Raw genomic sequence first — 26,210 nt, 5'->3', positions numbered from 1 at the left:
TGAACAAAAATATTTGATATTTCTTTTTTTAGGTTCAATGAGGTAGTATCACTAACACTTTTGATGGAAAAAAATCTTTCTGTCAAACCCCCCTAATTATTCACAAACCTCAAGATAATGACCATTTGCTCTCATTTAGATATATCTCGTGCTTCATCAACAAGAATACAGAAACATTTATCACTAACTTCTTCACGAACCATCTTTCGTACTCTATTAGCCATAATATGTAAAATCTCTTTCTGAATTTCTGGAGCGATATATTGAGCATTTTTTGGAGCATTCTCAAGTACAACTTCATCAATTTTTGTACTCATTTTTGCAAAAGCCTTTACTAATTCAAGAAAATTCCTACAATTAGATGAAGATAGAGATTCATCGTTGCACACCCTTGAAGTGCTAGCCAACGAACGGTGACAATTGAGGCGCAAACGATTTTTTTCTGTATGATTATGATACAACCTCCTCGTAGATCAAATAGGACACGCAATATTCCTGAGAGATACAGATCTCTTGTAAGATAATCGAATGATGTGTTACTCATTGAGGATGAGGAACCTATTGATTACGAAAAGGCTCTAAATAGTTCAGAAAATGACAAGTAGCTTATAGCCATGAAGTCGGAAATAGATTGCATGTATGAAAACCAAGTTTGGAATTTGATGGACCCACTTGAAGGCATTACGCTTATAGGGTGCAAATGAGTTTTCAAGAAGAAAACCAACATGGATGGTAATATTATTACTTACGAGGCAAGGTTGGTGGAGAAAGACTATTGTCAAAGGCAAGACATTGACTATGACGAAACTTTCTCACCTGTGGTTATGGTTATGCTTAAATTCATTCGAATACTCCTGGCCATATCAGCTCATCATGATTATGAGATATGACAGATGGATGTGAAAACAGCTTTCTTTAATGGAAATCTGTTCGAGGATATGTATATGACACAGCCTGAAGGCTTCACATTTGTTGACAAGAATAAAGTATGCAAAACTTCAACGATCCGTTTATGGACTAAAGCAAGCATCTATGAGTTGGAATATTCATTTTGATGAGGCGATCAAACAATTTGATTTATCACAAAATCTAGATGAACCTTGTGTGTATCAAAAGATTAGTGGGAGTGTAGTCATATTCCTAATATTATATGTTGATGACATATTGCTTATAGAAAATGATGTGATAATTTTACAGTCAGTTAAAGTTTGGTTACCCAATACATTCTCCATGAAAGACACGGGAGAAGCAATTTACATCCTCGGGATGAAAATCTATAGAGATAGACCGAAAAGGTTGCTTGGTCTTTCACAGTTGACATATATAGATAGAGTGCTAAAACAGTTTAGCATGTCTGAATCCAAGACAGCTTTCATACCTATGAGGCATGGAATTCAACTTTCAAAGTCTATGTGCCTACGCACAGAAGACGAGAGAATTTGCATGGATAAGATACCTTATGCATCCACAATAGGATCTATCAAGTTTGCTATGTTATGTACAAGATCCGATGTATCATATGCTCTGAGTGTTATGAGCAGATACCAGTATGATCTAGGAATGAATCTTTGGGTGGCTTTCAAGACGATCCTTAAGTACTTAAGAATAACTAAGGATATTTTTTTATAGAGATGGTGATATGACCATACGCGGATATACAGATGCTAGTTTCCAGACGGATAAGGATGACTCCAAGTCCTAGTCTGGATTCATATTCATATTAAATGGAGGCGCAGTTATTTGGAAAAGTTTCAAGCAAGATACTATTACAGATTCTACCTGTGAGGCTGAATACATTGTAGCTACAGAAGCAGCAAAGGAAGCGGTTTGGATCAAGAAGTTCGTTACTAAACTTGGAGTGGTCCCATCCATTGTTGAAGCATTACCTGTTTACTGCGACAACACTGGAACAATTACGTAAGTAAAGGAACTGAGGTCTCGTCAATGATCAAAACATGTGCTTCGCCATTATCATCTGATCAAGAAGATCGTTAGTAGGAAAGAAATACAACTCAAGAAAATTCTCACTTAAAGGAATCTAGCGGATCTTTTGACAAAGGCTCTACCACAAAGCAAGTTTGAGAGTCACATTTGTGCTTACAGTTTAGGACACCGTGGCGATTAGCTTTAGGCCAAGTGGGAGTGTTAAAATTTAAGGGATGTCCTAAGATAATCGCCGTACGATTTTTTTTTCTATTTATTTGATAAGTATAAATTCACTATTTGAGTACATATTATATATTTGATTGTCTTAAACTCATTTACTAAATGTCCATAATATAATTTATAGCATAAGAGAATTTGTGATTGGATCACAACTAGTGATTATCTCTACATGTGCAATTATGAATATATTAAAATTTTCCTAGTCCTCGAATTGATGTATTCAGACACCATCAATTCTGTAAGACTAGCATGGGTTATACTCCTTAGTTTGGGTAAGCAGCTATTTTCTCATTGGTTGGAGACATTAGGATGTTGAAAGTTAAACGTGGATGCTGGTTATGGTAACTAGTTCATTGGAGTGACTCGCTATAAAACTTCATATGATTCTCTACATATATATAGATATATGTCAGTGAAGTTTTTACTATAGTACGAGTGCAAGTTTCCTTCGACTTGAGGTATACAAGTCATCTTGATCATGAAAACTTATACTTTGGCATCTTAAGCAATCATCTCATTGAGGTGTCGACCCGGGATTATTGGGTATAAGTTGAGTGCCTGAAAGTGTTTAGATAGCTCATAGAGGATTCACTGCTCCTTGCGAGGAGACGTATACCTTATGGCTACTCATTAGGATTATTACTCAAAGTCTTTGGTCAAAATATTGCATGTTAAGAGTGCGAGACTCTTGTACACATGTATGAGTAATTTGAATTTGTAGAACAAAGAAGTATTACTTGGGCTGGGTGTGACGTAGTCAGCCTAGTGGGGATAAGACACATAGACTATGTCCTGACCCAAGTGGATATAAGACGAGTGAAAGGAACGAGGCATGACTCAATGTAGCTGGCGAAGGGTTTTGGATTAATTCTAAGATCAACTATGATTTTCCGACTAATTGGGGATTATGATGTAATAGTAGGTGCCACTCATGATCGTTCTATAATTAAGTAGTTAATTATGGACGACCAAGATAAACTGGGAACCTATTGGGCCACACGCACTAACAAGTCTCTAAAAGAAATAAAACAAATTTAAGAATAGGATTCTTAGTTCAAGAGATAAATCTTTAGTTGGACCATATATAAGACAAATATGAAAATATTTGTCGCAATGGAAGCGCGGATGTGTCACATCTCTTATGGAAGAGTTGGATCATATTTGGTTTAATCATGAATTAGTTATGAACCAACTAGGTTTAGTCGTGAACCAACCCAAGGGGTTAATGGGTTAATTTTTTGTTAAGGGATAATGGTTGGATTTGGACTTTCTAATCCAACTCATTAATGAGGGCTATATATTAATATGGTTGAGAGAAAATTATATACATGAGATCATTAATTGGCTTGTAAGGTTTTTGAAAAACTTTAACCCAATTTCTCGTCTCCTCTGAGTCCTCTCCGTCTCCCCTCTCTCTTTGCTGCCGCCAACAAGGGGAAGCCCTTCCCCTTATTGTCGTGACCACCACAAGGAAGAAATCTCTTCCTTGTGTGCTTCTCTTCCTCTTCCTCTTGATCACTCTTCTTCGCTCGTGGCTAGTAACATCCGAAGAAGAGGCTTGTACTCAAGGAGTTCGGCGTGGATATAAATAGAGGCGAGGTTCGACAACATCACTACGGATAATGTTCTTCTTATTACAAGTCATCCGTAAGGTACATCTAGCTTAAATTTACTTTCCGTAAAAATTTAATTATGCGATCATGTTTGACATGTTACATTCTTGTATGCGTGTAGTGCATGTGATGTAATAATTTAAGAATTATTATTATTTTATTTTTCGCTATGCATGTTTACGAAACGTGCTTTAGCACACACTGCATCGGGCATATCCCAACAGAAACCTCTTACAATGTGGAACGCTAAAAAAATGAAGGACAGAACTAGAAGATGAAAGCACAAAAGATGTTTACAAGTGTTGTTCTGTTATACTGAAACCACAACTCTATTTATAGTCTGCTGGTCGAATCTGACCATTGCTGATGTGACACGGTTCAGGCGCTTGGAAGGGGTCCGGGTGCCTAAGTGTAGATAAAGTTTTATCCACATCGCAACGACTATAAAACAACTCAGTCAAGATGAGTTTTACGGTCCGAAACCTGGACCAGGTCTGGGCCCCCGGGCCGTGTTGATCCAGCTTCACACAAGGCCATCGAGAGGGCGTCTGGAGGCGCCCGGACCGTCTAGGCGCCCGGACTCTAGTCAACTTCGTGTTGGCTCTTCTGTCTGGATCTTCCACTCTGGCTCTGCTTGCTTGGGTGATTTTGGTCATCCTAAATAGGCCTCACTCGAACTCATTTTTCAGCTTTCTCGAGCAGTCTTCCGCTCCGACTTCTCGTCTCTCATAAACATTGTGTGTCTCCTTCTCATCCGCCTGCATACTCTTTCGCAGTGCCTCATTCCTCGAATGCATCGAGCCTGTCGACTCTATCCCGTGCCGTCATTCTTGCTAGCCGCGTCTTTCGCTTGACGTCATGTGCTCCTAAGTTCCTGCACACTCAGACACAAGGATATCAAAACATAACAAGACCTAACTTAACTTGGTTGATCACGTTAAAACCTCCACGAGATACTTACAAAATATTACACTAAAAATTTAGTGCGACAATATTGGAGTAACATATCTTACAGATAATACAATCTTTTATGCTAATACCAAACATATGAAAATTGATTTTCATTTTATTCGTAAATGTGTGACAACTCAATAGTTAGCCGTCTCTTATATTTTTGCAGAAGATTAAATCACTGATATCTTTACTAAGCCATTATCCAGAAAATGTTTCAACAAGCTAGCAAGCAAACTAAATGTTAAAGATCTCCCGTTAAGTTTGTCGGGAGTAAAAGAGAATCATTCAATATAATAGGATTGATTGGATCAAATCACCAAATCAAATCAAATTAGTATTAGGATTAAGATTATTAAAATAATTCTATTATTTATTAATTGGTTAATTGACCAAGTACTTCTTATACAATCGAAAGGAGAACCCAACCCTCTGATCCGTAGACAACCAAGACACGGAGAGTCGGATACGAAAGTGCAACTCGGTATGTCACGAGGAACCCTAGGCCGTCATAGAGTTTAAAGGATCAAACCTAATTCTATTGTTGGTGCAGGAAGCACCAGATGATCGAACCTAAGTTTTGATAATGGCAAAGAGTTTAAAGTTAAGAGTTATTATGGTTCTAATAAATCTAACTAAGTGTCCAAGAAAGTCCTAAGTGAACTTAAGTAAGGTAAAAGTCTTAGTAAATACTCGGTAGGTGGAAAGCCCTAGTTGTGTCTAAGCAAGGAAGTCCTGGTTTGAGGGGTTGAGCAAAAGTTTTAGCATGTCGAGGATATCGGACAGAAAATCCTACTGGTCGAGGACAATAGGGAAAAATCCTGGGCGTCGTGGACACCAGGCGGAAGACTGGACAAGTCAGGGATCAGACGTCTAGCAGAAAGTCCTGAAGTTTTGAATGCTAAGCAAAAGTCTTAATGGTTTGGAGGTCTGGTTTAACATCAGGTAAACTCTCCTGAGAGGAATAGGTGAGGGTGTGTTCCGCGTTGAGGGAATAGTAGGCGTCGATTCGACCTAGGGTTTCACGAGAAATTCAAAACTCATAACCGGATAGTCCCTAAACTGTCAAATTATTTTTATTTTAAATGTGTTAACTCTTTGGTGTAGGAAATATTATTTGTATTAGACTAACATTAGTTGCAACAGCAAAATTTAAGAGGTTAGCTTCAGTTGAGTTAGCCAAAGCCCTCTGTGTTTGAGGCACAGAGGCGCCTCCTGTGTGATGGAGGTGCTTCGATGTAGAAGGCGCGGAGGCGTCTCAGTTCGAGGAGGTGCCTCCATGTGGACTAGATTTGAGGATATACTCTGCTTCAACGCCTGCCTCATATAGAGGACTCCTGGTGCCTCCGTTTGGATGGAGGCACCTCTAGTCAGATAAGAATTGGGCTTTTTGACACTGATCCAGATTAAGTTGGAGGTGTCTCCAACTTGCTTAAAGGTGCCTTAGTTCATCTACATAAGCATAGTGCCGAACAGTACTTCAAATCAACAAAGCGATAACACTTCCATACGACCTTTATACTTGCGAGCTGCTCCAGAAACTGTTCTACGACACCGAAACGCTTCTCTGACGACTTCACTCAAGTTTCTTCATTAAGTTGTTAGTATATTGTTTTATTTTCATACAAGTTAATTCTATATTCGGTGTAATTCATCGAGCTTATAGTGAATTTCTCAATGAATGTGATCAGCGATCATGGGCCTTGGAGTAGGAGTTGTCACATACTCCGACCTAAGTAAAATCAACCTGTGTCAAGTTTTATTTTATTCTGCTACATTTATTACTTTGCGTTATTCTCTTCAATTTCTTACAAAAAAATATGAAAAAGTCACGAGCGCTATTTACCCTCTCTCTATCACGCTTTTGATCATATAGTTATCACGCAGTAGGAAAAGTGGTTAATTAGAGGTCGTAGAATCTTGTGACAGGGTATCCTTTAGGTTACAATCACTAGTTGCGATCCTTTTGAAAATAGACAATTATTAGAATTAGTATGTCGTTACAGTATCAAAAGTTCACATAAATACCTGAGAGGATCTTTCTAAATTACAATACCTTTCCAAAATGTTCCCGGGGGAAATGTTCCGAAGATGTAATATTTTTTTCGGTATGTTCTCAAGCCACAACATCTTCCCAGGATATTCTGAGTGGATATTCCAAAGCCACAATATTTATTTATGGGGGAAGTTTCTACAGAGATGTTTTTTATGTTGTAATATTTTTTCAGATGTCTAAGGAGATATTTTCAGACCATAACATATTTCTGAGGATTTTTTAAAAGGGAATATTCTCAAAGGATCCTTCCTAAGTAAATATTCCAAAACCGTAGCCGTCCACTTTGTCATGACTATATTCTCTAGTTATGTCCTCGGTTTCGTACAAGTACATCTAGACTATCTGTTCAAGATAAGAACTACTAGATTGGATTGAAACCTAATCTTACAACTAAAACATCTTCAACGTGCGTAGGACATTAGGAAAGAAAATGTAATCATTGATTTGGTGAAAGTGATAAGATTTAATTAAAGTCTTTGAACAACTATCTCAGGACAGGAACTAAGAGGTAAATGATAGTATGATTTAAAAAAGAATGGTAATCTTCAATCATAATTTGAATTTTGCTTGTAATTCCCATTCATAAAAAATTTTGTTTCCACTTCCTGCATATAAAGTTTTATTTGCTTTAACTCCCTCATGCAAATATTGTGATCTAATTGTCCCTCAAATTTTTTAAGTACAAAAGGTCAAAAAATGAGTATAATTACTCTTAAATTTAGTACTTTACATTAGAATCGAGTATATTTTCTATTAAATTGAGTAATTTTTTTTCTATTTTAATATAATTTCTCCTAAATTCAGCACCATGTAAAAAGAAAATCTAATATATATATTTTATATCCAATTAAGTATCATTTAAAGAAAATCTAATATATTTTCTATCCAATTGAGTATCATTTAAAGAAAATATAGTATATTCGAGTATATTTTCTATTAAAATTACCCTTCATATTTTTTTTAGGTATAAATAGTCTAAAAATGAGTATAATTCTTATTAAATTCAGTATTTTAAACTAGAATCGAGTATATTTTCTATTAAATTGAGTACGACATTTTTCCTATTTAATATAATTTCTCCTAAATTCAGTACCATTTGAAAAAAAAATCTAATATATTTTTCATCCAATTGAGTATCATTTAAAGAAAATCTAGTATATTTTTCATCCAATTGGGTATCATTTAAAGAAAATCTAGTATATTTTCCATCCAATTGAGGTGGAAAAAGAATCGTACTCAATTTGATAGAAAATATACTAGATTCTAGTTTAATGTACTGAATTTAAGAGGATTTATATTAGACTAGGAAGTAAAAACAAAGATTTTTTCAAATGAAGAATATATGTAAAGTTGTGTTTGCCAATAGGATTACATGTACAACGAAATTAATTCATCTTAAACGTGCGCATGACACTAGGTAAAACAAATGCGGTAGTTGTTGGTCAAAGTGATAAGATTTAATTAAAGTTTCGAACAACTCCCTCCCATTTCCCTCCCTATATATAGGGGCAGACCCTTACTGACATCATCATCACCGTCCAAATCCTCCATGGCTTCTTCCTCTCATCTCCTTCTCATTGCCCTCCTTCTTCCTGCTCTCCCCGCCTTCTCCAACGCCGGCAAGATCGCCGTCTACTGGGGCCAGAATGGCTACGAGGGCACCTTGGCGGAGGCATGCAACACCGATCTCTACGGATACGTCATTCTCGCCTTCCTGACCACCTTCGGCAACGGCCAAACCCCCGTCCTCAACCTCGCCGGCCACTGCGACCCTCCTTCAGGCACCTAAAGATATCTCAGCGCCGAGATAATTTTCAATGGGTGATCGATAGCGTAAGAGAAGATCCCACGACTAAAACAACAATTAAGCTATATTCCGTTATATAAGATCTATTATATAGATCTTTATGTCATTGGATCTGACCCTGGTAAATTATCAATTATATTCAAATAAATCAGATCTTATGTTATTATTATTAATTAAGTGTTTTTTTATTCGGCTCTTCAATTCTTTGCATATTTACTCGTAAGTTCATCATTATTTAACTGGAGTATTAATCAATCATTTAAATATATATTTGTATCATTTTAAATATGTTTCTTGGAGTTTTTCTTCAATATATGTAATTTCAATCAACTTTCTTTCTGATATTTTTATTTCTAATCATTCTGTTCATTCTTATATGTTCATACATTCATCTTAAGATTTTTATTTTTACAACACTCATCTTCTATTCATGTGTTTGAATCACAATGAATATTCAATTTCATATAAGATAACAAATCTATTATAAAATTTCTGATACTTCACATGCTCTAAGAGAAGACTGTGTAAAATAAAATAATATCATTAAGGTAATGAAGAATTATCTTAAGATTTTTAAAATGTTACTCCATAGATGTACATAAACTAACAATTTGAAAATTTGAAAAACGATGGAGAATCAATCAAACCTTGCCTCCTTTGACAATTTGAAAAAGCGGTCCGCTCTTTTAATTTTTGCACAAAGAAGATCATACAAAATAATATCATTAAGGTAAGGAAGAATTCTCTTAAGGCTTTTCTAATGTTATTCGATGGGTCTGGTGAAGGTAATATCAAGTAAAGACAAGACGTGCTTAGTTCATTTAAGCTGGTTGAAAAAACTCAATAATGTATTTACTTTAAGAGAGAAGCCGTCCTTTTTTCATTTTAACTTGTTAAAAAAATTTAATCATGAATTTGCTTTAAGAGAGGAGTAAGCTTGACGTGCGTTAATGCTAAGAGGCTATTTGGCTAAACTTATTAAAAACAGTTTATAAATTATTTTAGGAGCTTATAAGTTGTTAGGTCTTATTTTAAAAATAAGTTGTTAAAGTGTTTGAGTGAACTTATTACAATTAACTTAAAAGTATTGATGTGTTTGATATTATAAGATCTTTTTATTAAAAAAATTATCAAAAAGGGTATAATACTTTTAATAGAGGGGTTTGAGCTTTTTATTAATAGAGGGTTTTGGGCAAATTTCTGTACCGGGAGAGAGAAAATTAGAAAGAGGCGTTGGCGGAGAAGATGACACAACGCTGGAAGAGAAGTCGGCGGAGATAAAAAGATATTAGACTTATAAAAATTTATGGAGGATAAGATGAGGATTTATGAAATTATATAAGGATATGTTAGAGAAAAAAATATTAAAATTAGATTTTTTAAAAAAACAGGGTCTTCCATACTTTTTTAAAAACAGCTTATAAGCTCCAAAATAGCTTATTTTGACAGCTTATAAGTTGTTTGAAAAAAATTTTACTAAACAAATTTGAAAAGCTTATAAGTTTCAAAACAACTTATAAGCTGTTTTAGAGAGCTTATAAGTTTAGCCAACTACCCTCTAAGAAAGAAATGAATGTTGTCAATCTCATATAGAAAATTTATAATTAATTAGAGTAATGTGTTGGTGCTGACCAAGTTAACCAATCTCGATTGGGTTGGCTTTGTAGAAATTGACTTCAAACAGAAGTAGTCGTCTTTATTGATGAATCAAAAATAAAAGGTTATATGAAATAAAAAGTACAAAGTCTTATATAGTTAATTATCAGAAAACCTAACCCCTAAATTGAAAAGGTAAAAGACTAAATTGTCCTAAAGATTATAAACAAATAATTCTAATTATATAAGCTAACATCCCCCCTCAAACTCACGATGCTACAACTTTAAAGCATTGAGAGTTTGTCTGATAAAAATTGAAAGCGCGAAGCAGAATGAGCCTTGGTAAACATATCAACTATCTGCAGTGAGGAAGAAACAAAAGGTAATGTGATAATGCCAAGCTGTAGATGATGACAAGTGAAATGACAATCTATCTCAATATGCTTCGTTCTCTCATGAAAAACTGTGTTGTGCGCAATATGAATAGTACTCTGATTATCACAATGAAGAGTTGTAGGTTTCTGAAGAAAAATTCTCATATCTGCAAGCAATCAACGTTGCCAAACAATCTCGCAAGTAGTGGTTATCATGCACGATACTCAGCTTCTGTGGAGGATCTCAAAATAACATCTTACTTCTTACTTTTCCAAAAGAAAAGAGAATCTTCAAGAAAAATACAGAAGCCAGTGGTCGACTTACGATCCGTAAGGTCATGCGCCCAATCAACATCGGAGTATGCACAGAGCTCTAATGAGAAAGTATAAGGGAACAAGAGACTCTGAAACTGAGTTCCTCGAAGATACTGAAGAATAGCAGCCCAATGAATTGTGGTCGGTGCAGTGACAAACTGACTAATCACATGTACAACATATGCAATATCAGAATGAGTCACAGTGAGATAAACCAAGCTTCCCACAACAGTACGGTAGAGGTTAGGATCTGGCAAAGGAGAACCATCCGATAAAGAGTACCTAGCATTAGTCTCAAGGAGAGTATCAACTACCCTGTTGTTAGTGAGACGTGCACGCTTAAATAGATCAGCTATGTACTTTGACTGAGACAAGAGCTAACCTTTAGCTGAAGAGGCGATCTCAATCCCCAAAAAATAGTGCAGTAAACCCAAGTCTTTCATAGTGAAATAACAAGCTAATTCAAACTTTAAAGACTCACTTTCTACAATGTATCTTCCTTGGTTATAGTAATTTACATCATGGGTACCGTTGCCTCAATATTTCGACCGAGCGGATATATATTTCTCGACATGTTACTTTTGTTTAATCTCTTTTTCCATTTATAGTTATTATCTTAGATCTTCCTTTAGATGATCAAGGAAGCTATCTAATATCACCGAGTAATATACTAGAATCTCCGCATATTGATTCATCAGGACATATTGAAAGTACAAGGGGGGATGGTATTGCTCCATCTCCACATGTTCCTGTAGACTCAACGGCTAGTGGTGATCCACTCTCTAGTTCTGATTTTCATCTATCTAACCACTCATCTTCGAGTAGCTCTGATGATGATACTCCTCGACGAATGCTTCCTCTAAGCGATATTTATGCATGATGTCAACTAATTTCGACTCGTTATCCTCTTCCACGTGCTTTTATTACTTCTTCAAATTTTGTTAAACCTTCTACCTTTAAACAGGCGGTCAAAGATTCAAAATGGCATGCTACCATGATTACAGAATTTGATGCTCTTCTTCGCAATGCAACCTGGAGCTTAGTTCCTCGTACTCCATCTATGAATATTGTGGGCTCTAAATGAGTTTACCGAATTAAGTATCATGCAAATGGATCTATTGAATGTTACAAAGCTCGCCTTATTGCTAAAGGGTTTAATCAACAACCAGGTATTGATTTCAATGATACTTTTAATTTAGTCATCAAAATTACAACTATCAAATTGCTAATATCTATAACTATTAGCTCTAATTGACCGATACGACAATTAGATGTTTGTAATGCTTTCCTTCATGGACACTTTGAAGAAACTGTTTATATGGAGCAACCACTTGGATTCATCCACCCGCAACTTCCAACACATGTGTGTCAACTTTAGAATCTATATATGGTCTTTAGCAAACATTTCATGTATGGTTTCATCGTCTATCTACCTGGTTTCATGCTCAGGGATTTTTTTGCTCAAAAACTGACCCTTCCCTATTCTATAAATGTAATGAGAAATTTTTAATATTTGTTCTGATTTATGTGGATGATATATTAATAATTGGTAGTGATCAAAACAACATTCCTACTTTACTCAATCTTCTTCGTCAAGAGTTTCCTATTCAAGATCTTGACAATGCTGATTTTTTTCTTGGCATAGAGTTTCTCTCACATTCTGAAGGTTGTCTTTTCTCTCAGAGCAAATATATTACTGGACTTCTACAACAAGCTAAAATGGATGATGCATGTCCTATTTTTACACCAATCATTGAAGGTAGTTTCACTGCACCTTCATCCTCCTCTTCAATGTCTGACCCCCAGATTTACCGAAACATTGTTGGTTCTCTATAATATGTCACCATTGCACGACCCGATATTACTTTCGTTGTGAATCATGTCTGCCAATTTATGCATGCTCCTACTGAATACTATTGGGAAGATGTTAAGAGATTTCTTCGATATTTCAAAGGCACTATTCTACATAGTCTTCTTTTATATCGTCAGTCCTCATAAGAGTTAATTACCTACAGTGATGCAGATTGGGCTAGATCTCCCGAAGATAGACGTTCTACTAGTGGATATGCCATATTTCTTAGGCGAAATCTTATTTTCTGACATTCAAAGAAGCAACCTATAGTCTCTCACTCAAGTACTGAAGCTGAATATAAAGCTATAGCTAATGTGACGTCAGAGATTATTTGGCTACAATCTCTTCTTTCGGAACTACATTATTCCCCAATTGCTACGCCTAAAATTTAGTGTGACAATATTAGAGCAACTTATCTTACAGTAAATCTTGTTGTTCATGCTTGTATCAAGCATATAGAAATTGATTTTTATTTTGTTCTTGAGCATGTGACAACTCAATAACTTTCAGTTTCTTACATCTCTACTGAAAAACAAATTATTAATATATTTATCAAACCATTATTCAGACAACGTTTTACCAAGTTAGCACCCAAATTCAACGTTCAGACACTCCCGTTGAATTCGTCGGAGGGTAATGACGATAATAGAAAATAATCTCATATTGATTTCAATCAATTGAGATTTATTATTTAGCATCACAATCAAGATCGACATCATAATCAAGATCAACATGAATCAAATAGTAAAAATAATACTTTCAAATTTATTATATTTATTACTTTGCTTATAAATTGTATGTTATATTTAATCTTTCTATTATTGTTTGGATAACTTGCATAAATAAGCCTATTGACTTTAGTAAATGCAGATCAAAGAATTATTTTCTATTCTATTTCTTTTCTTCATTTATTAGTTTCCACACTGACCACTAGAAGCACGATCACACGATCTCGAGTCCTTAATGTGATTCTACTCTCAGCTTTCAATGGCCAGCTTGTCGCCTTCAACCTCCTTCCACTCGTTGATATTTGCAGCGGCGACATTGAAGGCTTAAAGCAGGGCCATCTCCTTCCACTTGTTGATGTTTGTAGCAACGACGTTGAAGGGAGAAGGCTCAAAGCAGGGCTAGGGTTTGTAAAGATTAGGGTTATTATATTATACACTTATAGTCTTATACAGTTAGTAAAAGGTAAAAATAGTAATGAATGGGTAATGACTGAACCCTTTAACCCAATAACTGATTAGAATATAACCCATTGATCATTACTAAGTTATCTATAAAAAATAAATATATAATAATTAAATAAAAGCTTGCGAGTAGCTTGCGAACACTCGAACAAATTATTGTGGATTCGAATTCGGCTCATAAACATTATCGAACATGCTCGAGTTTGGCTCGAGCTCGATAATTTCGAATGCGGATCAAATATTATTTGAACTGGCTAGAAAAATTCGCGAGCTGACTCGATTCGTTTGCACCCCTAGTTGAACTAATAGAGTCTAGCGAGAAGGACCTACAAAGTATTGGTGCTAATGATTCAGATTCTTAAATCTCATTAGTTATACTTTATAAATTATTAATGTTAAGGTAAATTTTTATTTAGATCTAAATCTTACTAGTTATATCATATAAGTCATTATTGTTCTAATTTGATTATTATTATGAATATGTATGTGTTATAATGTAATTATGTAGATATAGACATATAAGATTTGGTAGCTGTACTTCGGGGGCATATTGTGTTGCGGATTGTTGGGGGTTGGTAAGTATTGGTGTTATTAGTAATTTTTATTGTATTTATTTTTTCTGTAACATATTTTTAATATTTATATTATTTTGATGCAGTTTTACCCCAGATGGTCATCGGGTAGTAGTTTTTAATAAATATCGGGTAAGAATATTTTTTAATGTAAATAGAAAAAAATGGCTGCTAGGGTTGCACATGCATCTTAGCTTAGTACAGAGGGAGGTAAGAGGTAGACTCTATCCACCGACCAGATAATTGAGATTTATTATGATATGGTCAATGGAAAAAAAAGATCTCCACCTTCTACGATATTGGGTTCCAGGTGAGGGTCGTATATGATGACTCTTAGGGCCAGGGTTTGTCCTAGCAGATCATCTACCGGATCTGGATCATTTACTAGAGGAGTACCTTAGAGCAAGAAAACCAAGATTTGAAGAATCGACTCTCGACATCGGAGAGAGATTTTCAAGAGGAGTGGCAATCCTGAATTCATCTTGAGGAAATTGGATGGGAAATATGGAAATTCATGGCTCGAATGAGTCAAATGGCGGATAATTTTGACTCTTTAAAGACTTTGGACCCTTAGGACAATACTAATCAGTAGCTGACTCATAGGTGTATTGACCTTTTACTTTTACTTGTTGTGTGTGTGTTTATCACTTATTAAACATGCAAAATAAATTTAATAATTTTCATATTAGATGCATCTCTAATTGTATTATATCTTTTCAAGAATATAGTAGATATATTCTATATATCACCATTAACAATATTCAAATTAGTATTCAGGTGTGTAAAATAATTTTGTATCTAACATGTTCATATTATTAAATTCAATACGTTAATCTTAATTCTAATGATATCTCACTACTTTGTTATTTGTTATTTTTTTGAAAAGCCCATCTTGGTGTCTAAGAAGGGGCCGACCCATGACTTGGTGACCAAGTCATAGGGGCCGATCATAATCTCCTTAAGGTGGCCGACCACAAGAACTTTGAAGGGTGCCAGCCACATATTTCAAATAAGGAGGGGTGTTTTGAATTTTTAAAATCTTCTCTTTGTAGATATCTACAAGTTTTAAAAGAGAGATTTTAAAATATAAAACTTTCCTTATTTGAATTAGGCTACATGGTTTAAAAGAAAATTTAAAAGTTTTAAAACTTTCCTTTTTTAACCATCCTCATGGTTTTTAGAAAAAAGGAAGAGAAGTTTTAAAATTGAAATTTTCTATTTTTGTAACCATGTTAAAAAAGGAAATTTTAGAAGAGAAGTTTTAAATTTTAAAACTTAGTTTTAATTTTAAAACTTTCCTTTTTTAACATCCACATTAGGAAATTAAAAAGAGAGCTTGTAAAATTTTATAAGAGCTTTCCTTCTTTGCTTATAAAATTTTTTACAAGAGTATTTCTTTCATTTTAAGGGGCCGGCCACCCTTGCTTGGTGCCCAAGCAAGGGGCCGGCCAAATCAAATCATCCAATCAATGATTTGATGATTGATTCAATCAAGAGGAAAGAAAAGGAAAAAATAAAAGGGGAAAAGGAAAAACAAGAGAAAGATTTTAATTTTGTAAAAAATCTTTCCTTATTTGCTTTGGGAAAGTAATATAAAAGAAGGGGAAGGGAGGCCTCATGAGACATCAATTCTTATTCTCGCGGTGGAGCTTCTCATTGTGGTCGGCCCTCTCTCCCTCTCCTTTCCCCTTGCTCTCTTTTCCTTGGTGGTGGTGGTGGCCGGATTTTAGAGAAGGAGGAAGAAGGTTTTGGGTGGTGTTCATCTTGGAAGATCGTCGCCCACACGACGTCCAAGGCGAGGCGAGGAATACGGCAGAAGATCTCGAGGTTATTAGTATACAAAGAAAAGGTATAACTAGTAATTTTCTTCTGCATCATGCTAGTATTTTCTTTGTATGAATTTCAAACACAAGAGGCATTAGATTCTAGTTTTTCGAATTGTAATTCGAGTTTGTGTTTTTTTTGTTTTTCGAATTTGTGATTCGATTGTTCTTTTTGGTTAAACCTAAAGTTATATAAGGAAATTAAATATTAGCTTTCCTTAAAAGGCTTTGTCTAGGAAGTGGTGGTTGCTCCCATATCCAAGAAGGCCTAGTGCCTCGCCATATTTAACCTGGAAGCCAATTTTGGAAATTAATATTTAATTGAATTTATAACATAGGTTGATTTGGATCAATCGTGTTAAGTTCCGCTTGCGATCCAAATCTAAACCATTAAGAACAGATAAGTTAAATTTGGAATCAATAAGGTTAAGTTTCGTTTGCGATTCCTAATTTAACTTCTAAAGAACACAATAAGTTGTTTAGGAAATGTTCGACACTTGTATAAAGTTTTTGTACAGTGGAACCGGTACGATCTTCCTAGGACCAACCAACAATTGGTATCAGAGGTAGGGTTTGCCTCTGTGTGTTTATAATTCAAATTAATTATGCACATGTCATACATAATTTAGGCAGGATAATGGTAAGATATGCTAACTCTTTGGTTGCAGGCTCCAACTATTATGGCTTATAGATGTTATGTGTGATTGGACCTTTGGACATGTCAAGGGCATTATTTTATGTGTGCATGATTGTATGTAACTAATACAACAGGAGCTGTATTAGCCCTAGGATTTTAGAATTTTATTTTCGATCTAGAATACATGTACATTCCTTTATGGAATATAGGATCGATATATGTAAAATTCTATTTTTGTCGCGGATCGTATGCTTGCGAGACGTGGTATTTTTGGAGCACCAGAGGCGTAGTGGAATAAGAAGCAAGATAAATGTGACAACTGGACCCGATGGCGGTGGCTAAAGATGGCAGCAGATAGGGTTGGAGCACACGGAGAACAGTGACGAAAAATGCCATAATAGTTGGAAAATTAATTTCCATATTATTGTTTTTATTTACTGTGATGTGTGTGTGTGCATGTGATGTATGCTAGCATAGGTTAAAATTCCTCATCTTAAATAACTAAGTGAGAGAGGGATTTTTAAATAAATTCCACGGTCTCCATTACTGGTTTGTAAGTGATGCAAACAAACTTGCGCGTTGGCTTTGAGTGTCTTCCTCCATATTGGATGAGTTTGTTTGCGGATCACTAGATCAAACTTCCATTTGGATGGTTATAGGAAATTAACTAAGAGCGTGTGATCTTCCCCATCGGAAGGGGCACAATCTTATTTAATGGACTAAGTATCAAGTAATGGTGTACACTTAGGCACATTTAATAGTATCCTCCCCATCGGAGTCACTGCTATTATTTGTGTGACCGAAGGAAAACTAACTATTAATTTTATTTGTCATAAAGTTAGGTTGACAAGTATAAAATTAATGGGTAAAACCTCCTCTTTCAAATGTTTTGATTTTGTATACGTCCATACTATCGTGGCATGCAAAATTCACGGTGATTTGAGGTGTTGGTTAATTTAAATAGTATTGTTTGAGGAATCAATATTATTTTAAATTTAGAGTCCTGACCAAAGTTACTTTTGTAATTCTTAGGATGACTTTCAACCCACTGGCCATCATACTAAAAGAGAACAAACTTACTGGTCCTAACTATATAGATTGGAAAAGAAATCTGGACATTGTTCTAACTGCTGAGAGCTATAAGTTTGTACTGACTGAGGCTTGCCCTAATGCGCCTAATGGTGAATTTATCCAACAGGAGATTGAGTATCATAGGAAATGGCTAAAAGCATGTGAGATGGCACGGTGTTACATTTTGACTTCAATGTCAAATGTATTGCAACATCAGCATCAAGATTTACCAACAACTTATGATATAATGAACAATCTCAAGGATCTCTTTGGTCACCAGTATCGGGCCTCTAGGCAAGAAGCTATGAGGAAATTAATAACAACCACCATGACAGAAGGTACTCCCGTGAGGGACCATATCCTAAAGATGATGACTTATCTGAACGAAATACAAATCCTTGGAGGAGAAATTGATGGAGAAACCCAGATCGATATGATTCTCCAAACGCTACCCAGAAGTTTTGAGCAATTCCGCCTGAACTATAATATGAATAAAAGGATGTATTCATTGGCAGAACTACTGACAGAACTTCAGGCAGCAGAAGGGCTATTTCGTCATAATTCTCATATTCACTATGCTGAAAATAGTTCTACTTCTAAACCGAAAGGAAAGAAGAAGAAGAAACAGGTTGCCTCAGCAAAGAAGGTGAATAAACCTCAAGGTACAGGACCAAAAGATGGAATTAAGAAGCCGAAGGGCAAGTGCTTCATCTGCAAGCAGTCAAGATATTGGAAGGCAGACTGTCCTCGTAAGAATCATAACAATAAAGGTATATCTCATGCTCTAGTAGTTGAAACATGTTTAGCGGTGTTAACTACCAGCACCTGGTGTGTAGATACGGGAGCCACTGATCATGTCTGCAATTCTTTGCAGGGGTTCCAGGAAACTCGACGACTATTTGAAGGAGAGATAACCGTCTACATGGGCAATGCTACTAAGGTGGCAGCTGTTGCAGTGGGAGACGTCTACTTATCTTTTGATAGGAATAGAAGTTTGATTTTAAGAAATTGTCTTTATGTACCCAGTTTTAGAAAGAATTTAATTTCAGTTTCTAAACTGTATTTGGATGGATATTCTATTTCTTTCAGTAACAATGTAGTTATAAAGAGAAATAGAGTTATTATCTATTCTGGTGCATTAGTTGACAATTTATATACATTAAATCCAATTTCTCCCATAAAGCGACAAATGAAAATTAATAACACATCTTCTAACTCTAATAAGAGAAAGAACCTTCGGAGATGAACCAAACCTATCTTTGGCATCTAAGGCTTGGTCATATTAACTTAAGTAGGATTCAAAGGCTTATAGCTGATGGACTCTTGGGCACATTAGAGTTGGAAAATTTTCCAACCTGTGAATCTTGCTTGGAATGTAAAATGACCAAGAGACCTTTTAAGGCCAAGGGGTATAGAGCCAAATATGTGTTAGAACTGGTTCATTCTGATTTGTGTGGTCCTATGTTTATCTAGGCAAGAGGTGGTTTCGAATACTTTGTCTATTTTATAGACGATTATTCGAGATACTGATATATTTATTTGATGCGCCGTAAGTCTCTTTTATATTTGATTGTCGAAATTAGCACCATTGTGTTGAAATCAACACCATTATATTGAGATCACCACAACTGTGTTGTTAATTTTTAAAATTCAGCAACACAATGGTGTTGATTTTTAGAAAATCAGTAACAACGTTGTTGCTGAATTTTTGAGAGATCATAACTTTTGACTGAAAATGAGAGATTTTCGATTTGATATATTATGTATTTCATGGTTTAATCTGAATAAAAAGTTATCATCTCTAAAAGTTTACCCAGTATACATGTTGTAGTAGCTACGAAACCGTAGTTGCTACAAATTTAAGTTCAACTTTAAGAGGTCATAACTTTTGTTTTATATTGAATCATGAGACACACAATATATCAAATTGAAGATCTTTGAATGAGTTTCGATTTGATATATTATGTGTACTGATCCAGTCCGAAAGCTGAGTCGGATGAAGACGGGCCTCGATGTACTGGAGGTTGACGGAAAGTCGCTGCGGCGTCCGATCTTATCTGGCACTCGCCGGAAGGGTTCACACGGGCGGATGACGAAGGGTGATGACCAGGATGATGACGCTAGGGCTCTGCGCACACTCAGACGAGCCCACGAGTCGTTAGAGACCAAAAACTAGGGGAAAAGTCCCCGGGTCAGGCCCTCCGACGCTCAAGTCAGGTACTTTTTCCCCAGAAGTACAGAGAAAGGACGAAAAGTAAAGATGAGTAAGAAATGATGAGTGAGCGTACCTGCGTAAGGGACAAAGCATTCCTTTTTATACTACATCGGATGTTTCTGGGGTCTGGCGGGTGTCAGGGAATGTCGGCTGTCAGGCTTTGTCTGACGGTGAATGACACACGACATCTTCTATAGGCCAGCGGCAGGACCACAGGGGCAATGAGCCCCGACTGTTGGCATATTCCCTGATACTTTGATTATTCTCTAACAGACAGTTACGATTCCCTTGTTTGCTTGTCATGTAGTGCCTGATATCCTCCGCTCGTGATTGCTAAACTGGGTCTTTGCACTTGCTAAACCCGATCTGATATCTTGCTAACCCCGATCTGGTATCGCCTCCTGACCCTAGTTCGGTTCTGTTTATCCCGACTCCAAAGTTGTACGTCTGAATTATCCAACCCGACCTGTATACCTGCATCCACTTCTGCTTATCTTGGACTATGAGGCTATGAATCCTGACCTGTATCTTTAGCTAGTACATCCTGACTTGCACGTTTCATCGCTCCAAGTATCCTGAGCCATAAGGCTATAAATCCTGATCCTTCGGCTAACATATCCCGACCTATACGTTTGTTAATGTATCTTGCGCCCTGACTTGTATGCATCGGTCTGTTTCCGCTTATCTTGAGCTTCGCCCTGTACTCTTTGATCCCTTTATCCAATATCGTGAGGATATAAGTCCCGACCTGTATCCTAGGTAAGCACACTCCCGACCTATACGCTCGGTCTGCATACCGACCTGCTTCTGTCTGCTGTTATCCATGGCTTGTACATTCCGACCTATACGCTAGGTCTGTATTCCGACCTGCTTCTGTCCTCTGTAATCCATGATTTGTACGTTCCGACCTGTACGCCAGGTCTGTATTCCGACCTGCTTTGGTCTGCTGTTATCCATGGCTTGTACGTTTCGATCTGTACGCCAGGTCTATATTCCGACCTGCTTCTGTCTGCTGTTATCCATGACTTGTGCGTTCCGACCTGTACGCCAGGTCTGTATTCCGACCTGCTTTGGTCTGCTGTTATCCATGGCTTGTACGTTCCGACCTGTACGCCAGGTCTGTATTCCGACCTGCTTCTGTCTGCTGTTATCCATGGCTTGTGCGTTCCGACCTGTACGCCAGGTCTGTATTCCAACCTGCTTTGGTCTGCTATTATCCATGGCTTATACGTTCCGACCTGTACGCCAGGTCTGTATTCCGGCCTGCTTCTGTCCTTTGTAATCCATGGCTTGTACGTTCCGACCTGTACGCCAGGTCTATATTCTGACCTACTTCTGTCCTCTGTAATCCATGGCTTGTACGTTCCGACCTGTACGCCAGGTCTGTATTATGCTAGAGGCCTTTCCTTCCGCGCCACTACTTGGCCTATGGGCCCTGCCCTCAATTGCCATCGAGGCTGAATCTTGTCTAACTTGTAATCTTATCTTTTGATTGCCCCGTCAGCTGAGACTTTGACCGTGGCCACGCAAGCTTGACTTCTGACCTCCACAGGGGCTAGACTTCTGACCATCCCATGGGCTTGACCTTTGACCGCGTCATCCTACGGACCCCCTTCTCACGCACCGTATCATGTACTATAGTTCAATCCGAATAAAAACTTATGATCTCTAAAAATTATATCTTATAGTATAGCAGCTACGACTTTGTTGCGGCTATATGTGTTAATAATCTTTGAAATATTAGCAACATGTTGTATCAGCTACGAAATCTTAGTTACAATGTGTTAATGTACTTGTCTACTCTTCCCTGTCTTACGATCCTTCGGTCGGGTGAGAATTTCTCACGGAAAAGAAAATGAGATACGAGTTAGTGACTGGATAAAGAGACAAACTATGTTTTTTCTGAGGTGGGAAACAAGCTAAAGTTTTTTCTTTCCCAATAAAAAATGGGGCTTATATATATATATATATATATATACACATACAAGCACGCTATTTCAATTCATTTTTTATTTTTAAATTTTTTTAAAGCTTTGGTTGTGTTAACAATATTTTGTCTTTAGGGTTTAAGAGTTGAGATATAGTATTAAGTAAAAAAAAAAAAAAATTCAAATCAAATATTTTTTCAGGTGTGCATGGGTGTGAGGCGTAAGATCTTTAAAGTATCATTTCCCTATATATATAGGATATTAGGTAGGGTATGAGTAGAATTTTATTACATCCGATTACATACCCATACCCGATTACTATAATCGGGTCTAAAAATTCTTTCTATATCCTTCTCGATTCGGGTTGGATGTCGGATTTCTCATCATATTCGGAGGAAATTGTCATCCTTAATTGTGTTGTTGATTTTTTAAATCAGCTACACAGTGATGCTTATTTTTGAAAATCAACAGTATTATGTTGTTGATTTTCGACAACGTATTGATTTTTAAAAATCAGTAACACTTTTGAATTTTGAAAATCAATTATATAGTGTTAATGATTGTCTAGAGAGTAAGAGGAAACTTTTTTATTACGGAGTAATGATATATGTCTCGAATCCTCATCTCGAATTCCTATCTCGACCCATGTGGCTTCCTGCGTGGACATTTCCACATCAGCACATTTCTCGTCAAATTTTCTCTCCGCCAACATTTCTGTCCGCCTCTTCTCCATCTCGAACTCCCATTTCTCTCCGCCTCCCTAAACCCTAAGAGCTCTCTCCGCTCTCCGCCCCATCGTGTCTCTCCGCTCTCCGCCCCCATCCAACGCCCTCTCGTCGCTCTTCGCGCTTCGCCCCATCCAACGCGATCTCATCGCTCTTCGCGCTTCGATCTCTGCTCTCCCCATCTCGAACGCTCGGCCCCAAGGCAACCTAGATTCTTCCCCTCGCCCCCGCCCTGCCCTAAATCTGTCCTGAGTCCAAGTATGAGGTATTACTTAGCCAATTTTATGATTTTTGTGATTTCTTTTTGTCCAAATCAACTTTCTTCGATTTTGATCTTCATTTTCCTCGATGTTCTTCTGTTTAGTTGCTCGGCTCACCCCAGGATAACTGCTGGGTTCGACTCTCCTTGCAAACAAGACTAGACTGTGGCACAATACGCTGCACCTTCCAAAGCAGGTAATTCTAATTGACTTGTGCCTGTGCTATCCACCTGTTTGTTTTCAGTTTCCACATCTTTACGTGGGATATGGTCGCGGTCAGTGGTTTGATTCTATCGTGGTCAGTGGTTCTTTTTTAGAATCGGTCAGTGGGATCACCAGGCACTTAGCAAATTTTTTAGATTTTTTTTTGAGTATTGTGAGATTAGTTACTTCAATCTGCTCATTTGCTCACGGATGAGATTTAGTGATTCATGTTCAATTAATTACATCAGGGGGCTGCTGTATCGCATGTGCCTAACACGATAAAGTGGAAGACTTTCATTTTAAAAACCACAGGACATTTAACCTCAAAAATGATTTAATTAAAATGAGTTAAGAGCAAAGTTTGATTATATTTAAGCTTAATAAACTGAGACGTAATATAAAAAGTTTATGAATCAGATCAATAGAATTTATTTGGAGCAGAGTCAACCGAAACAAAAGTCATTTTGATAGAGGACAGTACTGCACTAATAGGCATCTCTTAGCAACTCTATTCCCTTTTGCTTCCCTTAATTAAACTATGGTCTACTCATAACTATTAGTGACCTTCTTTTCTAAGTCTATGTCTTTTTGATATATTTTTTCTATGTTCTTTCTCTATCAGTTTTTTTCTTTCCATGAAGTGAACCCTCATTCTTGTATTTCAAGAGATGCAAAAATATTTCAAGAGATGTTCTTCCTCTTATTTATACAGTAATGCAAAAATTGCTTATTTTTTATTTTTGAATTGATTTAGCATACAATCTATGACCATTAAAAAATATTTGAATCTAAGTAATTCTCGTTTGCTTAATAGGGTGGTATTTCATGTCATCATCAAGTTACAGCTCCATCGATAATACGAAGTTTGAACATGTACCATGCAGAGTCTGTGGACGAAGAACATTGGTATGTGTTTCTAGATCGATAAAAAATCCCGGAAGGAGGTATTATGGATGTGGCCAACATGGTTGGCAAAAATGGGTGGTAGCCGATACTTTGTCTGATGAAGATAGCAGTGAAAGATGTCGTGGAAGGTTAGGAAGAATAGAGTCAAGGTTAGGAAGTGAACACATTGCTTCTCGTGGACATATTCTAGGAAATTGGAATGTACCATCAGTGGTCTGGATATTAGTTATAGTGAATTTGACTCTTTTGGTCGTATACCTTATTACTCTGTTTGTTCGGTCTTGTTAATTAGTTTTGAGTAATGTTGTTGTTGTAATATGACAGATTAAATGTTTGTAAGAACCAGCTGAAGGCTAATTGGTTTATTAGTTTAGGTGGTTAATTAGTGTTGACTAATGTTGGTGTTGTAATGTGATAGGATAATTAGTTTTTAGTTAAGATGGATGATGTGGAACATGTTATATAATGGTTTGAACATTTTGTAATGATTTATTTAGAGTTGTTTGTCTTTCGGGACTTAGTTCTCATCTCTGATACTTGTTTAGCCAAGCAAGAATGTGAAATTATATGGCAGTATTACGTGTTATGTTAAATCCAAGCAAAAATAGTTATATCTCCCTCCAAAACATGCCTGCAAGAAGCAAAAATAGTTATTTCTATATGGCAGATAGAAATTGCTTGTTCTAGAACATGACTACAAGAATGATCCAAGCAGTGCAGAAGCAAAGAGGGCCGTGGATTTACTATATGACACAACACTAATATCCAGTGGTTATACTGTGAGTCACAGCTCGACCTCTTTCATTCACATCTGTTCATCAAGTCATATCACCTGTATTTTTTTTCTGTGGATATACTGATATTCTCTATCCAGACTTTTAGGTTAATCAAATATAATAATTTTTGTTTAAGAAAGAAAATCTCCAATTTCGTCAATAACCAAGTTTTGTTTATTCCTCAGCCTGACAATCTTGCTGAAGTGGGAAACAAAATCTATGAGATGATGGCCATTGCACTTGGTGGAAGGTGGGGAAGAACAGACTCACTGGGAGCAGCAGAAGAAGCTGATGGCGAGGCAACAAGCTCTGAGGGCAGCTTTGAGACAGCAGAGGCAGAGGTGGTCGAACCATCAGAAGTGAGGACAGAGGATGATCTTTGGAAGGATTAAATCGGTTCCTTGAGATTATTTGTGGATTAGGCCAAGGTGATGAGAAGGGGCCAAGGTGATGAGAAAGGGAGTAGTGTAGGTTGAGGGTATTAATTTTGTCATAACGATCAGCGAGAACGAAGAATTCCTCATATATTGGATGTCACGTAAGCGTTCAATTATTTATAAATTGGCATTGCATCAATGAATTATTAATCAAAGGTATAATAATGTTGGCTGAAAGGCCCCAGGGTTGACTGTTGGTATTTGTATGTGTATCGTTTTAATAGGTCATGAGATCGATTTGTGTACGAAATGCATTGCAGATCATTTGACCCCTCATATCAAAGGTCATGAAGTTTTCGTGATTTAAGTAAATTTCAAATAGCAAAATATTAATCAGGTTGTCCTGTTTGTAATAAATAAATAAATAAATAAATAAATCTTGGTTTAATGTAATCAATGTCTTCAAAATATAAGATCTTCACAGGTCTAAGCAATCAATGTCGTGCAAAAAAGAATTATCAAAGCCCCTCTTTAAGGTAAGGCCGAAAGTATAAGTGAGGGGAATTTCACACATTAAATTGACAGAACTAGAGTATGATCACCAACAAATAGTATACCTATTTCAGTGTCACCATTAGACCAGCTAGCTGCTGATGGTCGATTATCATGAGCGCTTAGCTGGCGTGTAATCTTTGAAAGCAGAGCTTGCTGCTTTTGGAATTTCTATCGTCGACGCTTCACATTTTGGCCCTCTAGGAGTAGTTCCATAATCATAGACCAATGCTTTGAGCACTAT

The 26,210-nt window shown here is 36.6% G+C and overlaps 1 protein-coding gene across 1 annotated transcript; it reads left to right on the top strand.

Moving 5' to 3' along the window:
- The first annotated feature begins 8,322 nt into the window (after positions 1 to 8,322).
- LOC122000558 (bifunctional chitinase/lysozyme-like) lies at positions 8,323 to 8,766 on the top strand. The gene has a single exon (XM_042554930.1). The coding sequence runs from the start codon at positions 8,336 to 8,338 to the stop codon at positions 8,573 to 8,575; it is 240 nt and encodes a 79-aa protein (XP_042410864.1). The 5' UTR covers positions 8,323 to 8,335; the 3' UTR covers positions 8,576 to 8,766.
- The last annotated feature ends 17,444 nt before the right edge of the window (positions 8,767 to 26,210 follow it).

Source organism: Zingiber officinale, chromosome 7A (assembly GCF_018446385.1).
Source record: "Zingiber officinale cultivar Zhangliang chromosome 7A, Zo_v1.1, whole genome shotgun sequence".
Classification (NCBI taxonomy): domain Eukaryota; kingdom Viridiplantae; phylum Streptophyta; class Magnoliopsida; order Zingiberales; family Zingiberaceae; genus Zingiber; species Zingiber officinale.
The sequence above is the reverse complement of the archived record's forward strand: the minus strand, read 5'-3'. Positions and strand labels throughout refer to the sequence as shown.